The sequence below is a fragment of the Canis aureus genome, chromosome 14, assembly GCF_053574225.1.
Source record: "Canis aureus isolate CA01 chromosome 14, VMU_Caureus_v.1.0, whole genome shotgun sequence".
In the NCBI taxonomy this organism is placed as follows: Eukaryota; Metazoa; Chordata; class Mammalia; order Carnivora; family Canidae; genus Canis; species Canis aureus.
Window position 1 is genome coordinate 65,847,082 of NC_135624.1, and position 21,204 is coordinate 65,868,285.

Sequence of the window (21,204 nt, forward strand, 5' to 3'; positions counted from 1 at the left end):
TGGCGGGATGAGCCCTGGGTGTTATGCTATATGCTGGCAAATTGAACTCCAATAAAATATATATATATATATATATATATATATAATTTTTTTTTAAAAAAAGGCAAACTTCTGCAGCTGCTCTTCTGTAAGCCAGTACAGCTTCGGGTTGTTTTGCTTTTGGCTTCCTCTCCAGGCTCAAATGAAGAAAGACTACCCTTCAACCTTTGCATAGAGACCTTTCTCAGCTTGCAAAGTAGGTTATTCACATTTCCATTGCAAATGAAAGGATTTGGTTCCACAGTTTGAAAACAGCCCAGTTGGGAGGAGGAGGGCTGTCTTGACTGCAGTAAAAATGCAAGCCCTAAATGATCAAGAAGCTCCAAATTTGCCCCCTCTCCTGACTTCCTTTGAAGGCTGTTGCCCTTTTTGAAAAGGAAGGGTTTCAGGGTGCCCGGGGGTCAGTTGGTGGGGCGTCTGCCTTCAGCTTGGGACATGATGGCAGGACCCTGAGATGGAGCCCAGAGTTGGGCTCCCTGCTCAGCGTGAAGTCTGCTTCTCCCTCTCCCTCTGCAGTCCCCCTGCTTGTGCTCTCTCTCTCTCTCTCTCTCTGTCAAATAAATGGATAAAACCTTGAAAAGAAAAGAAAAGGAATGATTTCTAACATTTCTAGTAATTCTGCTAACGTATCCATAATCATTGCTAGTGGTCAGGTGACAGTGCCTGTGATTTGTTTGCTTTGTTCTTCCAAACAGTTCTATCCTAAGACCCAACTCCCTCTTCACTGCTGACAACCAATAATAAAAAGGATGTGGGAGTTGCATGAACTCCACAAGAAATCTAATCAATAAGGAATCAATAAGGTGGTGCATAACCAGACTTGCCTCTCCTCCACCACAATCAACCCTCAGCTGCTTTTGGCCATTTTGGACTTTTGTATTTTCCAGGCATTTATCTTTTGCTGATGACCCCTGTAAAAAGTGGGCCAGAGCCATGAGTGGATAGAATTGTCAGCTTCTCTCGGGTCCTCAACCCCTAGAATTCAGATAACAGCAAAAGGATGAAAAACTAAAGGATAATTTTGTAGTATTAAAAAGAAACTTGAAGCGATGGCTAATTGGTGGATACAAAACAAAAACCCCCCAAGTATTTTCTCGATGATGAACTCTACCACTGGAGAGAAGGGCTTTAGCTGCACAGAACCATGTCACTAGATGTTGATAAGACATAAAAGAAGGGATTAAAAAAAAGGGAGGGGAGAAGCAAAGGAGTACATCCCTTGTTAAAAGGCCAGTGCTTCTGAAGAAAACAGGCATGTGTGCTCTAGATCTGACATCTGATTTATAAGAGAATCTCTTTATAAGGGTAACTCTCAGTATTTGATATTTTAACAAGTTACGTGTTTTCCAACAACCTCAGATGAGGGAAGATATTTATCTATTCCCTTTTCCTCTATGCTTGGGTTTTTAAAGACTTTTATGAAAAAGCTTTAAAAAATTCACAACCTGTTATTCCGGTTGGCAGTGGCAATGAGCCTGCTTCCACACCAGCCCCTGTTTTCTGTTATCACGTGCAACGCTGAATTCCTAGGGGCAGCCCGAGCAGTTCGCGGACAGGGAAGAAAGAATGAAGGAAGTCATATGCCCTATAATCTTCTTCTCTGGCCTGAGACACAGGAAGATATGGTCTCTGCTTCACAGCCCTAATACTACTGACAAACCGACACTGATTTTTGTATTTCTATTCCAAGCCCAAAGTAAGGACTTGAAACTACCACTTTGATGAAATAGTCTGTTTTCTTGTTGCAGCAGAGTGTATTGGAGAGAACAGTACTGATTCGTGAATCGTGTGAGGGCTGTGAACCAGGAAACTGTTCACCTGTTTGCTTTCTTCCCAGAGCCTGCCCACATTCCTCTGCTCTGGGCCCCTTTTCATCTCAAAGCAGCAATGACCATTTGCTGCAGCCTTGCTCTGACACAGACTCCTCGTAGAGCTCCCCTCCTCTCCCCTATTTAAAGACTCTTGCGATGACATCGGGCCCATCTAGGTAATCTCTCTATATCAAGATCAGTCAATTAGTAATCTGAGTTACTTTTTGCCACGCAACGTAAAAATATTCACAGCTTCAGGGGATTAGGATGTAGTCATCTCCGGGAGCCGTTATTATGTCTATCACGAGATTTAAAAGCGACTCCTATCCCAGCATTGCTGAACACCCGGGGGGCAGCTTGTTAGAAATTAAAATCTGTATTTTAACCAAGATACCAAGGAAATGTGCGCGTACATTAAAGGTAAGCCCTGGTGTAGTCACTTTGCCCCTAGATGCAGAACAGTACTTAAGGGTAGCATCTGGCAAACACTAAGGTCCTGGTTCAGGTCTCCGAGGTTGGCCATTGCCATACTCATGAATAACCAGCAAAATTGTGTGGGGTTACTATGTAACAGACACTGTGATGGACGCTAGGGGGGCTGCAGCATATGCAGCTAGTGAGGTCCCTGCTACCAGGACTTACTTCTATAGGAGGAAGGCAGAAGAAAACGAAAGAGCAAAATAAGAGATTTGCTATTTTTACTTAGGGAGGAGCGCTCTGAGATAACAGGATCATCTGACGCAGTGCACGGCAGAGGACGCGTCAGTGAGGGCCCTCGGGAGGACTGACACACTAAACACACACTCATGGGAAGGAGCCAGCCGCATGAGGAGTCAGGGAATGCATCCCAAGCAACAGATGCATGGCCCTGTATACAAAGCTATGCTTGGCATGTTTGAAGGGGACAAAGAAGGGAAGAGCGGTTCAAAATGAGGTTCTAAAGTTCCTCTGGGCCGGATCACGTCGGACCTTAGAGCCTCCTGATAGTAAGGAGTCTCTAGAAGGAAACGTAGAGGCTTCAAGCAGGAGGCTGTGCCTTACATGGTCAGGGGCCATCCTGGGTGCTGGGGGGCCATGGTTACTGGGGCAGGGAGTAGGAGCAGGCAGCCCATCAGGAGACATGATGGTGGCTTGGAGAGGAGTGTTTGGATTTTGGAGGTGGAGCCATTTGGACTTGCCACAGGGCTGGGTGGCAACAGGCTCTTGGACCGTTGGGATAGTTCGCAGAGTGAATCACAGCAGGTGGTCAGTGACCCTTGGAGCCATGTTCCTGAGCTTCGATGTGGATGGAACTGGAGGGTATTATGCTGAGTGACATAAGTCAGTAAGTCAATCGGAGAAGGACAATCACCATATGGTTTCACTCATATGGGGAATATAAAAAATAGTGAGAGGGATTATAGGGGAAAGGAGAGAAAATGGGGGGGGGGATCAGAGAGGGAGACAAAACATGAGAGACTCCTAACTCTGGGAAATGAACAAATGAAGGTGGAAGGGGAGGTGGGTGGGGGGATGGGGTGACTGGGTGACGGGCACTGGATGGGATGAGCACTGGGTGCTATACTATATGTTGGCAAATTGAACTCCAATAAAAAATATACAAAAAATAAAATAAAAGCTACTGAAAACTTAAAAAAAAAAAAAAAGAAATATGCCAGAGAGGGCTCTCTTATCCATTATTAAAGACAAGAGTCCAGTGGCCTTCAAAAGAGTGGCGTCTTCTTCCCAAGCCTACCTGCCGAGCATGCTGGGGCACGCAGTGTTTGCGCCAATGCCTTTGACCAAGAGAAGACCCTGGCCATGGAAACTGGGCAGACATTGCCCTCTGGCTCTACTGGCCAGGTAGGAGCAGCCTCTGGAACACTGGCTCTTTGTGCTAAATGTATTCTCAGAGGTACAGGAGGCTGATTCCTTTGTTTTAGTAAAGGTGCCTGGCCAACATGCTTGGAAAAAGACACTGTTTGGAATAATGCACTTTCGGCTAAAATGTATTACATCATGCTAATTAAAGTTATTTACTGAGGACACATGCCTTGTGGGCCGCTGCTGGAAGAGCTACGGCCTGCAAGGGTCTATAGTGGGTTCCCAAGTAGGAGAAAAAGTCGACCAGATTCCGAGAATGAAATCTGATCTGCGTTCTCACACCGATTTGAACCTGTTTCAAGTATATGGTCAGCATTTACTCACCTCCAAAGCACCCTGATTTCAGACTAGGACCTGAAATGAAAGTACTTTGAAAGCAACCAGATGGAACCGTGTTTTTAAACTCAGCTCACTTAGAATATTTACCATGTGAAGCAACAGAGCAGTGATGACCTCAGGCAATGAAACGGCAACTGGAGACTCAGGCGTTTGAGCATGAAGCTGGCTTATGCCAACACCCTTCACCCAGGGAAATTTTTAAACCCAGAGAATTCTCACTCAGTGGTAAGACTCAAATGTCATACTGCTGCTGTGCTCTTAATACCATGACCTCTTATTTTATTGATCATATGTCGCTCTCATGAAATTTGCTGAAGCCAAATTTTCCCCTAAGCAGATTCTATTTTCCTATTAATGTCCACTACTTCCCTGCATTTCCGTGGAGGGAAATAAAACTCCCTTAATAAGTTCACAGTTTCTGTCTTGTTCCCTGGAACAAGCCTTGGATGGAGTGGGAGCTGAATGACATTTGTCCTGTGGATAAGTGAACGGAGGTGTTTGTCAGACCTGTGACATGTTGATATCACAGGTGGTCAGTGGTACTCTCAGAATTTCCGGCGACTGTTTTTAAAATTTTCCCCAGGGTTTTGTTTATTTCAGGTGGTCAGAGGTTCTCACACTTTCCTCCTTTCCTCCTCTGAGCAGTGATTCTTAGACTTAAGTGTGCATCCCAATGACCTGATCTATGTGGAGCGGAGCCCAGGATCTGCACCGGTAACAGATGGTCTGATAGGGAGGTGGGCGGCCCATGGGCCGCAGTGAGAAGTGCTGTCGTCAAGTCTGGTGTTTGTGTAAATGTCATAATATTTTATTTTACCGTCTGGAGCTCCTATTAGTATGCGGAAACCAGGGTCTGAAAGGGGTCCTGGGTTACAGAAGGTAAATGATCAGTCCTCAATTTGATCAATTCAAAATATGACATGAAATAAGGGTCATAGCATCCCAGACCCTTCTCCCCCAAAATGTGGTTTCATTGTCTCTTCCATCAAAATATATGCAGAATTTGCCCTTTTCTTTAGCCTCCATTATTGTCACCTTGGCCCAAGGCACCATCTCGACCCTCAACTATCAGCTCCTTGGTAATTTCTCTGCTTCCCCTCTTGTCCCCCTCTTCGACATGCTTTTTTTTTTTTTTTTAAGAGTTTATTCATTTACTCATGAGAGACACACAGAGAGAGGCAGAGACAGAGGCAGAGGGAGAAGCAGGCTCCATGCAGGGAGCCCGAGGTGGGTCCTGGGATCATGCCCTGAGCCAAAGGCAGGCGCTCAACCACTGAACCCCCCGGGTGCCCCTTCAGTCTGCTCTCAAAACAGCAGCCAGACTGACCCACGCATGTGCTCCATATCCTTCAACGGCTTTTCCTGCCACAAATGGGAGAGCTGAAGTCTCACAACAGCCTGTGGGATCCTGCATGCTCCGGCCCACAGTGTCGGGAGCCTCAGGGTCTGCTGTCCTTCCTCCTTCACGTCCCCACACTGGCTGCCTCCACTCCTGGAGACAGGGACCTGCCTCAGGGCTATGAACCTGCTGTGCCCCCTTTGCTACCAGTCAGCAGCCTGCACAGCTTGCTCGCTTACCTCCTCCAGCCTTTCCTTCTAAGGCTCAGTGAGGCCTCCCCGCTGGCCTTCTGCTAGGACATCATGACTCCCTGCTGTCCAGCCCTAGCACTCATTAGTCCCTTTCTGCTTTATTTTTATTCTTCATTCTTTCCAGTGTCTAATAGTGTATGTGGCTCCTCGCTTACCTTACAGAGACTGTATCCTCCAGGAGGCAAGCCCATGAGGCTAGGGGTGTTGCGTGGCAGAAGCCTGTCTGCAGGGAGCCATTAATAAGTGCTTGAGGAATGAATGTATGGATCCACTGTCTCCTTTACATCCTCTCCTCACCTCTCATATTTCGTATTTGTCCTCCAATTGTGACTTTAACTCCATTTTTTAAAAAGATTTTATTTATTTACTCATGAGAGAGAGAGGCAGAGACACAGGCAGAGGGAGAAGCAGGCTCCATGCCGGGAGCCCAACGTGGGACTCGATCCCGCGTCTCCAGGATCATGCCCTGGGCTGAAGGCGGCGCTAAACCGCTGAGCCACCCGGGCTGCCCTTTAATTCCATTTTTGACCACATTTGTTCTCCCTGCTTTCCCATGGCCCAGTTCAGCTCCATTTACATCCACTTCCTTCCACCATTATTTCTTTGGCTTTCTTCCTTTTCCTGGTGAGACGTGGGTCCTGTTCTAGGGCTACTTGGGTTTTTGTTGAACGGTTGCATCTTTCTCCTCATCCACTTCTGCCCCAGCTCAGCCAGTTCAGTGCTCAGCCCTACCCTTAGAGTTTTCAAATCCCTCCTCTGTTATCTTCCAATGTAAGATGCTATTTGCTGTGTACATGCAAACAACTGTGGATGTTCCTTCCATATGTTGCATCACCGAACATCAAGGTGGGGACATAGTGAAAATGAAGTGTGTCCTGAGGAGCAAGGGAGGGAGAGAAGAGGACAGGAGAGCCCTGGACGGATTCTTTGGGTATATTATTTTTGAGGAGCCTTAGATCCTTTACTTAAGGCTGTTCCTGAAAATTCTGCCAACTGTTAAAATAGAAATTTAGCATTTAGTGAAATTAGACAACTATTTAGGAAATATGAGTGATTGTTCCAGGAGAGGTTATAGGTTGGCAGTCTTTAGGGCCATATTTATTCAAATTCCTACTCAAGGGCGCCTGGGTGGCTCAGTGGTTGAGCATCTGCCTTTGGCCCAGGGCGTGACCCCGGGGTCCTGGGATCGAGTCCCGCATGGGGCTCCCTGCAGGGAGCCTGCTTCTCCCTCTGCCTGTGTCTCTGTCTCTCTTTCTGTGTCTCTCACGAATAAATAAATAAAATCTTTAAGAAAAAAATTCCTATCCAATGTCTCCAGTGTTACGAATCAACATTGATGTTATTGATATTATTGATCTTGTGGGTCGCACATGGTGCTTGGAATGACAGGTGCAGGGCAGAATCCAGCGAGTGGGCAGAGGAGAATGACACATAACACAGGCGCATAGTTACCCCGTAACGAATGTCCTGTCATTGACGAAGATCCACGATGAGTGCTGGTGAGCCATCATAGTCGTCTTTTCCCCTTCTTTGACGTCATCTGAGTTTACCCTAAGACATTAGAATATCATTAATGGTATATTCCTGTGATGCATTCAGAAATAAGTTCCTGACTTAAACTGAAATATTTTGTCATGTCCCTAGTATGTCAAAGTATTTCGGGCAAGTTTTTTTTTTTTTTTAACGTTTTATTTATTTATTCATGAGACACACACACAGAGAGGCAGAGACACAGGCAAAGGCAGGCAAAGGCTCCCTGCGGGGAACCCGATGTGGGACTGGAACCCAGGACCCTGGGGTCACGCTCTGAGCCAAAGGCAGATGCCCAGCCACTGAGCTCCCCAGGTGCCCCCACTTCGGGCAAGTTTTTAAGCTGTGTTTCATCCATGGGCATGAGGGTTGGGTTGGGAAGGGAAGAAAGGAGAAGGATTTTATTTTACCATGTGCCACAGATCTTACACTCCATATGTGAACCACTTTATGGTATCATCTAATGTAATCCTCAGACCATCCCAGCAAGGTATGGGTATTCTTAACCTGTATTTCTGACACTTAGTAAGTAGTGGCACACATCATTTGAAGAAAGTCTGAATGTCTTTTTAAAACCTCTACTTTCTTCTTTGTGCTAACATTGTTTTTGCATTTCAGAAAAGTTACACAGATTAAAATTTTTGATTTCCTGTCTATTGGTCTCTTCTGAGATATTTTTCAAAAACTTTTTCTCTATCTAAGGGAATTAATAAGATAAAGGAGATGCCCTCCAAAATGTTCAATGGTATGAAACTAAGCTCAGATTTCAAAGTTGAACTCTCTCAGAGTGAATTTCCAAATGGCAGCCTCTAAACCTCTTTTTTCGTAATTGTTCACAAAGTGACTTGTTGGAGACCAAGTAATAGTGTGTTCCTTTCTCTGCTCTCACCTTCCTTCACTCCCCCAGTATAAGATGTTTAGGTATTTTGCTCTGTTTTTATTGCTCAATACATGCTTTTGAGAAAATTCCATTTTATTTCTCATGATATATTTCATTTGAAATATATCAAATTTTAAATTTGATTTTAAATTGAAAATTGAAAATTATATTCTTCATGTAACTTAGGGAAAATAAGTAGTAAAGGGAGAGGAACATACAATTTAATTATAACAATCTCTAAAAGAAAATGGGCATAAAGAGGGCATATGAAAAAAATACTAGATGAACCAGAAATATATAACTTGACATACAGTCTTCCCCTTGGTAATCAGTTTGAGAGATTGAAAGCTATGCAATGGAGAGATGCAGAGAGAGAAAGGCAACAAGATAAAGTGATATTTCTAACAAAGTACAATATAAACCATAATGCTGGCCCATGATAAACGCAAATGATTTGCAAATTTTTAGGTGGATCCCTGGATCAAAATCGTGTTGAAAATCACTTTATAGTTGATGGCCCTGTTAGCTATGCTTTTGGTCATGAATGTATCCAGTATGGCTGGATACATGTATCCAATTTGGCATAACTCCTGTTAGAAATCCTTTTTCTGAATTTTTTTTATTTGGAATATGCTTTAAGGATTTTTTTCCCCATTTTTCAATTTATCCACAGTTCTTATATGACCAGGTTTTAGTGATGCAACAGTTACCTTCCTGTTCTATATTTCTATAAATGCACAGATGTGCTTGGAATGTTTGAAAGTGCTGTTTCTTGGTGCAAAGCTTACTTTTTATTGAGAAGTATAAAAAGAAGAAAAAAAAAACTGCATGAGGAACTTTGCCTGGCTGGAATAATGTTTCTGAAGCCTTGCTGGTTTTATATTTTATAGTAAAAATTCCGGAATTTTATGAAAAAAATTTTTAGATGTCTTACCATGTTTTTAAAGGAAATTTCCAGAGACTTGTGAAAATTTTTTTAGTCAATTCTGAACTTCTGCTTAGCAGCTCAGTGTTATTTTCTTTAAGAAGATATTAAATTCCCAAAGGCTTCTACAACCCCCCAACCCCAAAAGGCATTTTATAATCACTGAAATGTTTTTGGCAACATGGGAATACAAAATAGCTAAAGGAGAGAAGAAATCCTAGGGCAATGTTTGGAGATGTGCAAAAAAGAGGAAAATGTACTATGTAAACCGAAAAACCCCACAATGAATGGCCCAAGGCAAGAAAGGACTGGCCGACTTGGTAAGTCTATTTTTGCAGTATCTCTAGAATGAGTTCCCTCCTATATGATTCTGTGCAAGGGAACACATTTCTTCTATTATAGCCACTCAACTCAAATGGGCTGAACCCTGCCCCAGTCCTGCAAACACAATTTTTAGGTTTCCAGGCAGCTAAAATCAAGCTCTGACTCGCAAGTGTTGATTAGGTGTGATGTAACATTCTTCAAGTTTCCTGCAGGCTCTGGAAATCATGGTTAGACATGAATAACATCCTCTTTTATGTCTTCACCTAAATGGCATTAGGGTGCGACCAGAGATTTTTTAAGTATAATATTTTCTAGTCCTTCCATTTCGCTGAAATTAAATATTTAATTACTATTGCTTCAAGCCTATAGAATTATAGGGTAGGTAGCCAGAATAAAAACTTAGGCTAGAGAGAAAAGTTCAACTTTTTATTTTAAAAGAGAGGGGGAGGCACTTTCTCCTTTTACCAAGTCAGCTTAGTTTGGTTGGAGGAAGGTGTTTGGAAAACATTTCATGTCCTCTTTCTCCAGGAGAATAGCAATCCCTCACCCACTGCCCAAAGGAAGGTAAAAGGAAAAAGAAAAGAAAGCTATTTTCACAAAATCCCTGATGCATATTTCTCCTTAGAGCCCATTATTTGAAATTATATAATCTATTTGAAAGCTATGAGTACATCTCACCAGGCAGATCATAATAGCCTCGAAGCTGAGTGCTTGACTAATTTCCCTTTGTGCTTTTACTATTCTGACCATCACATCATCTTCTTGTTCACAAACCTTCCTGAGGATCTCATTCTAAGCAACTGACATTAAGATTTTCTGCAATTCCACCAACACCTACGTTCTCCAAACTGAAAATTGAAGTTTTTCTCAAATACCAGGACTACCGGTCTAATGGATCTCAAACCACTGAGTCTCTTCTCACCAATTAGTTACCTCACACGAGAGGACCCTCATCACCAGAGGCTGATGTCCAGATTTCTGCTTCCTCCTCATCTCTGCTCAAGTGGGACCTTATCAAATCTCCCTATAGCCGATTATCTGCACCTGCTGTGATGCCATTTTCTGCTTTCCACCTTGCATTGTTTCTTGATTCATACCTTAGTTCTTTTTTTACTCATACCCTCTTGTTCAAAGAATGGTGCTCCTCCAGTTGGGGATGTCATCCTCTTTGATAGCTCCTCATTGGAAGGGAGACTAATGGAGGACTGACGCTGGAAGGGACAGAAGCTTAGCCAACCAGGCAAATTAACTCTGCACAGGTCAGAAGTTACTTGGATATTTTAGGCTGCCTTGGTACAAAAAGGTAGCATGTTCCATGAGTCCAACAAATCCCAGTTAGTCATTCATAGAATTTGTTCTGGACTGTTTGGTCATACGGCCTTTGCTCTTGCTTCTAAAACCTGAGTTTCGCCCCTCCATGTTGTCATACTAATCACCCTCAGAAAGGGTTATTGTCGCCCCCTATTGAGAATTCCCCAGGGGTGACCTCATTGTGCAAACACTACCTTCTTCCAGTTATTTACCACCTCTCTTTTTAATTTGCCCTTCCTTGTACCTCCCCTCCCGCATTCCAGTGGCCTATGGCTTGCCAAATGGTTCGTTTTCTCTCATTTTCTCGGCCTCTTAGCAGCATTTGGCAAAGTTGATTGTTTCCTGCTCTTGAAACTCTTTCTTTTCTTGAGGCTTCTAACCATAACAACCTTACCTTGGTTTTTGGGTTGGTTTGTTTGTTTTTGTTTTTGTTTTCTGTTTCACAAATCTCAATATTTTAGTTTCCTCTCTGGAATCCTCTGTACAATCATGGAATGCTGGCTTGTTCTAGTCTAACCTCAGCCATGTCCTCTTCTGGGTCTATACTTTATTCCAGGTAATCGAATCCATCTCCAGCCCAACCTCCCTGCTGAGCTCCGGACTCATGTCACTATCTACTTAGTTTCTACTTGAATGTCTAGCAGGCATCTCCACATCAATCAACATGTCCAAGACAGGGCCACTGACATTCTTTCATCTACAGAATCCCCTTCTCCCCAATTATTTTCCATTTATCCAATGAGGCGCTATAACTAAGATTTTATTTTTCCTCTCTCATTATAACCAGCGTCCAATCCAAAAGTAAATCCTGCTGGTTGTACCTCCAATATATCACCCGAACCTCACAAGGTTCTCTTTCCAATGTGACCACCCTGAGCCAAGCCATCATCATCTTTCTCCTGGATTTTTGCATCAGTCTCATGGCTAGTTTTCCAGCATCCACACTGTGACTAGTATTCTATCGCCCACACAGCACTGAGGATGATCACTTTCAAGACTGAAACAGACATCATCATCTCATGATTAAAAACTTTCAATGACTTCCAAGAATGAACTAGAATAAAATATAGCCTCCTTATGATGACCCACAAAATCCCGTCAGTCTCTTGAGTGTTCATTCCCTTATTTTTCCCATTGATTACATTTTCTCTGGGTTGGCCTTTTTTGCTGGTTTTCAGTCACTTCTTAAGCTCATTCCCATTTTAGGGATTTATACTTATTGCCTCTCCAACTTGGAGCGTCCTGCCCTTAGATTTTCACGTCTGTTTCCCATCATGCCGGTCTCAGGCCAAGTATCTCTTCTCTCAGAGGCTTTCCCTAAGCAAGTCTCAGCCACTACCACATGATTTCTATTTAGGTATCTAACAGTGTCTGAAAGGATCTTATCTGTATGTGTCTGTCTTCCCCAACCACAAAATGAGCTTCTTTCGGACCAGGGCTTTTTGCATTTACCTGTGTTCATCCAGCTCTTAGAATTTTGCCTGGGACATGGAAGGAATTCCATTAATGTTTGCTGGGTGGCTGACTAAATGTAAAGTTGCACATGTGGCCTGAAGGATTAATTGTTAGCCATAAAATTTTCTTGACTTCATAGTTAACATGATAGTTTTACTAACACTAGAAGTTGGGTATATACTGAACTGAAGAAGCACCAATGGAGGTTGGTAATGGGCTGAAGAACCATTGCAGGAGCTTCCTGGTTAGCTCCCTATTTGCCTTTATAAAAAAAAAATAGCTGAGGTATCACTAAAGATACCAAATAACTGCTGTGGAATTATATTGTCAAACCCAGGAGCTTTGCTGAAGCAAGTCGGAAGATCTCAGATGCGATTAAAGGATTTCAAAAGCCCTTCCATTATTCTCTGACCTCAGGAAGGAAGACAGTTAAGTGGAATTTATGGAACAAAATAAAAACAGGATAAATTTTTGTTCGTGGGCAATATATGCTAATTGAACAGGAAATAATATTAACAGTACAAACAGTCCAAATATCTGAAAAGTAAAAATGCAACTTGGTCAAAGTCTCACTTTTATTATTAATTGTCAAGGTGAGAAATAGATCTGTGAATTCAAACAGTTTCCCCTCCCTATTAACCATAATCTATAGCCATTTAAAAATCTGGTAGGACCTTTGTGAATATCTTCTAAATTATAGAGACTTGATGATTCAAGCATCAGAGCTAGTTTCCTCAAAAGACTTATGAGAAGGATAACGGAGGTCATGATTAGCAGAGATGAGGATTTATGAAAAAAGGGGAAATGATAATTCTAGAAGCCTAGAGGTCTTACACTGGACATTTTCACAACTAGTTTGGTAGAACAAAATAAACTATGCCTTGAGGAGGAAGGTAGTTGTTACAAATCTATGTACTTAACTGGGAGAGTAAATCATATAAGCTCTCTGGTCCCGGGGTGAGAGTTTATCGACTCAGGCTGTACAAAAAATAAGATCATTATTTAATAAGTTTGGTTATTTATTTCTTCATTTTGTCCAGCCAGAACAGAGCTCGTGAGATAGGAAATTAGACAGGTCAGCAATCAAGTCCTGGAGACATAAACAGTCTTGGAAGTTCTACGTAGGTCTAAGCTCAGACGGGCTTCAGTGGCTCAACAGGGCAGGGCGGACACAGGAAAGTAGACTGGGTCTGAACAGGCAGAGGAGATCAGGAGCCTGAGAGGCTTCTGACAGCAGCAGGAAGCACCCATGCTTTGCCGGCCCCTGCTCTGTATCCTGCCTAGACGTTGGCTAGCCTGGACCGGCCAGTTATCGAAATGAGGCCAGAGGATGGGAGACGCGAATCCCAGCCTCAGTGAACTCAACTGGGCCAGTCACTTAGATTACCTTCCTGTGCCCTATCATGGATTAAATGGTTACTTGTTTAAAAGAGGAAACTTGGGGGATCCCTGGGTGGCGCAGCGGTTTGGCGCCTGCCTTTGGCCCAGGGCGTGATCCTGGAGACCTGGGATCGAATCCCACGTCGGGTTCCCGGTGCATGGAGCCTGCTTCTCCCTCTGCCTTTGTCTCTGCCTCTCTCTCTCTCTCTGTGACTATCATAAATAAATAAAAATTTAAAAAAAAAAAAAAAAAAAAAAGAGGAAACTTGGTCTGCTCCTTTATGTAATCAACAAATGTTTCACGAGTTCCTCCTCTGGGGCTGATGCTAGTCACAGAAGTGTGGCTTCTAGGTATATGTGCAGCCCCTTAGTCCTCAGGGCCACTGGGTGTGTGAGGTGGCAACAGTCCTCCGTTTACATGACCTAGAGAAATATAGATGCTAACTTCCCCAGATTCCCCAGCCAGAGAGAGTTTCTCCTGCCTCTGAACTTTCCCAGCAAAATATCTGCAGCTTTCCCATTACTCACTGCTCTCTATCTCTATTTTACTTTATTTAATGTAACTCTTCCTTTAGAACGGGATTATTGCTTATTTCCTTTTTGTACCTCCTAGAGTGAGCGTATGAGTGCAAGTATATAGGTAAAAACAGATAGGATGAATATGTTCAATATGTAGGGAGGTATATTAAAATATTAACCACAAAACTGTGAGCCATGATAGTATGAGTGATAATTATTTTTGTTTTGATTTTGTATGTTCTCTCTAAATCATATACAATGAACTTATCTTAATAACACACACCATAGGGGATCCTTGGGTGGCTCAGTGGTTTGGCACCTGCCTTTGGCCCAGGGCGTGATCCTGGAGTCCCGGGATCAAGTCCCACATCAGGCTCCCAGCATGGAGCCTGCTTCTCCCTCTGCCTGTGTCTCTGCCTCTCTTTCTCTCTCTGTTACACATAAATAAAGTCTTAAAAAAAAATAACACACACCATAAAAGTTACTAAAAAATGGAAAGTAACATTGGAATAGCAAATGTGTATTTAAATTATGAAGTAAGATTATATTCAGGGATGTACATATGGAGTTTTAAAAAATTATTGCTTTGACCTGAAGAAGCAATGGAAAGTTATAAACATGTTTTCAGCTCCAAAATAAAGCAGTTCCCTCTACGCTCTGACCAGGAACCTCAAAGTTGAGAACAGTAGATAATTATATGATTTCAAGGAAATGAGAAAAAAAATCTTTAATTGCATCCATTATCCAACTCTTAATAAAACAGGAAAAGAATCCAGAGAAGCATGGTTTCTGGGAAACATCTGGCCCCACATTTTTCTAAAGAATTTGCTTCACTCACAAAGACCACCGTGGGAAGCTGGTATATTAAAACTATCACTTTATTAAGTGATATGTGTTGCAATTAGGAAATGCTTGTTTCCAGATGCAAATAAAAATGTCTTATAGCACTTGAGTTGAAAGCAGCACTAAACAGGATATGTATCAACCACCCGAACGGCTATATGAACATTCATTCCCATTGGTCCCGGTGGAATTCATGTGAAATGCCAACCCTTCCTGTTCTACTGCCTAGTGACAGGGCAAGAACGCCCTGGCTCCATTTTCCTCTCAGTGTCCTCAGGGGCCTGGAGCCTTATTAGCAGAAGCACATGAGCTTTAAGCCACCTCAGGATTCAAAGTATCTTGTCACTGCTCGGGCCGGAAAGGAGCTGCTCTGTCTGCCAAAGGAATCTTCTGGAATTGCTGCTGTGGTATGGCTCAAGGATTCTCTGCTTCATCTAGTTTCCAAGAGGAAACTCTAAGCTTGACTTCACAGGGAGTGTGAATCGTTTTTCTGTTGGCTGCAGAATGAGCTCTTGAGCCCCATCTACTAGACTCTTGGACGATGGCGGAGAAGTGGCCCTTCAGTCATCTCGGTGGCTGAGGTTACATGGTCATCACTTGAAAAGGAGACATCTTCACATTCAGTCACTGAAAGCAGTAGCATTTGTCTACTACTTGAAGTTATGAAGTGATGAAATCACTATATCTGATAGCTTTGAAAGACAGATGAATTTCTTTCTTTTTTTTTTTTTTAAGATTTTATATATTTGAGAGAGACAAAGCATGAGCGGGAGATAGACCATAAGCAGAGGCAGAGAGAGAGGGAGAGGCAGACTCCCCCACTGAGCAGGGAGCTCAATGCGGGCCTTGATCTCAGGACCCTGGAATCAGGACCTGAGCTGGAGCAGACGCTTCACCAACTGAGCCACCCAGGTGCCCCATAGATGAATTTCTGCAACAAAACCTAACCCTCTCTAACACTAGACTTTAGAGCAAAGAGAGAATATTCAGAAGTTCCTTCTCACAGGTTGTATTTTTGATTGACCAACATTTGAATTTTTTTTTAAATCTAAACCTTAAAAAAAAATAAAACAAAATCTAAACCTTTTTAAAAAATATTTTTAATTCCAGTATAGTTGATATACAATTTCAAGTGTACAATATAGTGATTGAACACTTCCATGCAACACCCAGTGCTCATCACAGCAAGTGCGCTCCTTCGGCCGCATCCCCTATTTCACCCAACCCCCACCCACATCCCCTTTGGTGACCATCAGTTCATTCACTAGAGTTAAAAGTCTGTTGCTTGGTTTGCTTTTCTCTTTTCCCCTCTTTGTTTGTTTGTTTTGTTTCTTATATTTTTTTTACCACATATGAATGAAATCATATGGTATTTGTCTTTCTCTGACTGACTTATTTTACTTAAGGTAATGCTCTCTGGCTCCATCCTTGGCATTGCATATGGGCAAGATAAAAAAATCAAACTTTTATAGGAGGCCCATGTATCTCTAATAATCCTAAATTCCCTATCTTCAATGAATCTGTACAAGGAAATTGATGGTTAACATTAGATTTCTATTTCAATTAAAGTATAGGATGCTTCTTATTTAAGGAAGTTAAAAGTTAAACAAGTATCAAATATGAAATTCTGAATTACATGTTAAAAAACATATTACATATGTGTTATACTATTTCCAATAGTTGGGATAGTTTCCAAGATAATTGGGAAGTTAACTTTTTATTAATCAGTGTTGGTTATTTCTCACTCCATGGACCAAATAATTTGATGGTTTACTGTGAAACGTTATAGGTATTAGAAATAGTAGAGACATATATGAATGCTAAAATAAGAGTTTGGGCAGCCCTGGTGGCTCAGTGGCTTAGAGCCGCCTTCAGTCCAGAGCGGGATCCTGGAGACCCGGGATCGAGTCCCACGTCGGGCTCCCTGCATGGAGCCTGCTTCTCCCTCTGCCTGTGTCTCTGCCTCTATCTCTCTCTCTGTGTCCCTCATGAATAAATAAGTAAAATTTAAAAAATAAATAAAATAAGAGTTTAACTAGGAAGACTTAACACAGTTATGCCATTAGATAAATTAATCTCAAGCTAATCTCAAATATGGTTAAGCAGATTAATCTCAATTGGGGCTACTGTTTGTTGTGTAGACATACACCATCGAGAAACAGTAAATCAAATAACTTGGTTTAGGAAGTTCCAACCGTATCTATTTGGCAGGAAGGAATATTTCCTCTTTGGAAAACAATTACTGAATACTGGTCCTATAATTTATTCTAAGTGGATTAGATTATTTTATGAGTTTTTAGCTATAAACACTAAACACAATCAAACCCCAGAGGACAGTTAAATAGGAAAGTTCAGTTTCATTGGCTTTAGAATTCTATGCACAATTCTTTAGTTAGTAGCCAATCATAACTACATTGGAGAATTTCAAATCTGCAGTTTGAAACAAGAATCCATTAAAACGATGATGATGTTAAGCTAGGATCAACTGCAAACCATTTAAATGTTTATTATCGGAATAATAAGATAAAATGTCAATGAAAATACTTCGCTAGTCACAACTTCTAAGTTTGTCCCCTCCTCCAAGTTATCAACATTAATCAAACTAACAGCAACATTAACGAACGTGCCCTTTAAATACAGATTGATAAAGTAAGTTCGCTTCCCTATAATTTAAGTTCAGAGGTAAAGACCGACAAAACACAGGTATCACTCTTGCACGTTTCTTGTCCATAAACACAAATGAAAGTCTGTAACACTTCAGTACAAACCATACAACATGGGTACTACAGCATAGGGTCATGGACCTCACGGTCTATTTTTTGAAAGTTGTTCAAGGGCAGTCTGTCCTATAAAACTAAATGCCACAATATGTGGTTGCGTGTAACTCTCCTACTACGAACTTGTATTTTCTATTTAGAAATAATAAGTCAATGTGAATGTTACTTTTCCAAAGTAAAAGCGATTGAGTAACAAATAATTTTGCTTTTGTTACCAGGTACTTGTCAAAAAGCAGCAAGAAGCCAGATCATTTCACTGCCATTCAAAGACAATGTTTTGCCCATTTGCCATCTGCTCACATCCTAGACCCACTCCCTGGAGACCAGTCTACCTTTACCACCTCCACACTGTCCGGTCTCCCCAGCTTAGCTCACCCTCCCTGATCTGGCCCTTTTGGCAGAGCTGCTTCTCTCCTAAAGCTAACTGGAGGTAGCACTTAGAGAACGCTTGCTAAGTGTTCAATTCCCATCAAAGCCCCCTTGGCATATCCTGTTCTGGTGCTTGTTCTACAGATGAGCACTGAGGCTTGTTTAGGTGAAGTAGCTTGCTAAGGGATAAACGAGTAAGTGGCAAAGCCAGGATTTGAACTTGCGTCCTTAACTCACGGACTCCCATTTAATTACTCATAGTAGTTTAATGTCTGTGAAGTCTTAAAGTACATCAGAAATCCTTTTCAATTTTTAGGGGGATATGTCTCTGTTGCTTTGTGGAAATAAATACAAGTTTAGCAGAACCCTCCCACAAAAGACATTTCAAATCCGATGATTCAAGGAAAAAGGGGGATGTCACGCAGGAGCCAGTACCTTGGTGAAGGCAAGTGCAATCCCAGGTGCAGCTAGTTGAGCTACTTCCCCTGAGGAAGGGGGAAGGGCTTCTGTGGCCACACTCACCCCCATGCCGTTCCCTCTTTCCCCACAAGCTCACCTGGGTCAGGAATGCGCATTTTGAAAACAATCAAAAGGAAAAGCAACGTCTGGTGCGATGTGTGCCCGCGCACATCCAGCTTGGCTGCCCAGGCTTCTGCCTTCTAACACCTGCCCTCACCGCGACCTCAGGGGCGGATTGGAGGCGTGCTCTCCCCTGGCCCCGGTTTCACCTGCTAGTCACGCTGTGACCAGGACAAGCCTCCGTACCTGAGTCGTTGAGCTGAACTCGCTCCGGGGAGTGTCGTCCTGCTCGGCCAGGTCCCAGGTCGGGAAGGCGGGGCTCGTGCACCTGCAGGGAGCTGGAGCCCAGCACCGACCAGACCGCCGGAGGCTCTGCGGGCCCAGGCCAGGCCAGGGCCCAGGCTGTTGGTTCTTACCCCCCTGGCCAGGGCAGGGAAGTGTTAGAGACCTGAGCCACTCCCTGTGCCTCAGTGCATGTTGGGAGTGTTTACTTTCTCTCCTGGGAGTAGCTGATAGGAACGGCCTCTGCTCCCTGACACACATCCTGAGAACGGAGTGGACTGTACCTGCTGAATCCGATGGACTCTAACTCACCTCCACCCTAATCTCCCCACATGAGAAATGAGTGGCCCATAAGAAATGACACCACCTGGGAAAGAATGTCGTGATTCACACTTCTTTCTCTTAAAAATGTGCTCTTTGAATTGGAAACGTCTTATTTTCTTTCCTTTGTTCCAACGCCGCCTCCTTTCCCTGCCGGCACCTTTCCACCCAGAGCAGTGGTTCTCACATCTCAGGGCACCCCAGAGCCACTATGCGACTTGCTAAACCTGCATACCTCTTGGCCTAAGCACCCAAGAGACTCCAATCTAGCGGATCTGGGGTAGGCTACAGGCACCTGTATGCGTGCACACACACACACACACACACACACACACACTCCAAAGAAGAACCTGGTACCCATCAAAGCTTAAGAACTATTGTAATGAGGTGCAGAAGAGGAATTAGATAATAATTTAGTCGTTCACCTACTGAATTGAACTTGGAGACTTTGCTTCTCCTCAATACCTCCAGTTTCAAAAAGGGCACCAAGGACGTAGAGACCCTCAAACGGCAGACGCTGCGGGAATACGAAGCACTCCTGTTTGGGTGGGCGTGCACACACGCATGCACTCACACAAACGCTTTTTGGTGTCATTGCTCATTTACCTGTTTCTCTCGTAAAGCAGCCATTGGTCATTTTTAAGAAATCAATTATTCTTACAAGTGTAAACCTCAGAGCCCCCACAAAAGAAATTCAGTATAATTTCAACAATGAGTTCAGCAGGCAGAATTGACCTCTGGTGTCTTTTGAGTTCAAATGTCAAAGACGGGACTGACCATTATTATAGATTTGCAGGTTACCTGTTTCATAAATATGGTGTTTTAAGGATTCTGCATGTTCAAGAGGTCAGATGGTTTATCTATTTCACTTGTGTGTGGAGGAGTGCTCATCTTTATCATTGTGGAAGGTTATTTTAATAAACTGAGCAGACTCAAGCCAATGAGCTTATTAAATCACAATCAAAGCTTCTACAACCTCATATATGAGGACAGTGTATTTTGAGATTACTTGTAGGTGTTAACTTGATTAGTCGGCCCCATGACCCCTGCTGCATGGACTAGCCTTTGAATGAGGACTACCAGGACCTGCAGCATCTCTAGCCCCCAGGCTTTGTCTCCTTAAACTTAAACTTATGCTCTGCCTCCACCATCTCCACTCTGTGGGGATCATTTGCTTATTATCGGTATCAGGGCAACTTTATTTTTCATTTTTTTATCACAAGCATCCTTGAGGCCTTTATCTGACTTCTGGTTTCCAATCAGAGGCTCAGTGACTCCTTTTATTTTTGAGTACTTACTCTTTTGTAAGTATGTCATTTTTATTTTGTAATATGAAAAACACGTAATTACACATGCGCAATGTGGAAAAATTTAAAAACACAGATGAATAGGAGCAAATTTCACCTATAATCCCAGCCCTCAAATATAGTTACCATAAACAATCGGTGAATGCCTTCATTGACATGGTTTCTCTATGGGTATTTACTAAAATATTGTTACTTTTCCCTTGATGTTTTATATTTAGTGATTTCACCATTAACCATTGTCTTTGGCAATTTGTCCTAGGCCCCAGGCTTAATCCATGTTAGCAGTTGACTTCAGGTGGAGGAGAGAAAGGTTCCTAAAGGGAGATTTTTGTTTTGTTTTGTTTTGTTTTCTGTTGTTTGCTAATGCCTTCTTGTAGGGTATTCTAATGAGTGCTACAGCGACTGCAGGAATAGCTCTGTTTTGTTCCCAGTATTGCTTGGAAGGACTTTCCTATGAGGGTTCTGGGTTTGGACCTGTGACTTGCTTTGATCGATGGGTCTGTTCCAAGTGACACAAGCAGAGGCTTGAAAATCAGCTGGGCCCTGAGGCTTCACCTTTGTTGCTCTTCAAGCCCAGAATCACAGTATGGACAAGGCCGGGCTAGCCTGTCAAATGATGAGAGACCCTTGGCCCAGTTGTTCCCGTTACCATAACTGACAGCCTAAAGGCAGAGCCACTAAACTCATCTGCAGCTGACTATAAAGACCCACGGATGAGCCCAGCTGAGAACAGCAGAAACACTGTCCAGCTGAGCCCAGCCCACATTGGCAACCCACAGAACCATCAGTGATATCAATGGTGGTTGTGTTAAGCCACTAA

At 42.9% G+C, this 21,204-nt stretch overlaps 1 protein-coding gene across 4 annotated transcripts in view; it reads right to left on the bottom strand.

Annotated features, from left to right (window-relative positions):
• The window catches only part of RASSF6 (Ras association domain family member 6), a 45,124-nt gene extending 26,186 nt beyond the window's left edge, over positions 1-18,938 (bottom strand). For 2 of the 4 annotated variants that reach the window (XM_077848342.1, XM_077848340.1), the window contains exons 1-2: positions 18,515-18,714; positions 7,095-7,195 (exon numbers count right to left, since the gene is read on the bottom strand). In XM_077848342.1, coding sequence (XP_077704468.1) covers positions 7,095-7,153 — 59 coding nt within the window. In that variant the 5' untranslated portion in view covers positions 7,154-7,195; positions 18,515-18,714. The other 2 variants (XM_077848339.1, XM_077848341.1) reach the window with 2 other exon arrangements.
• Positions 18,939-21,204: the final 2,266 nt, after the last annotated feature.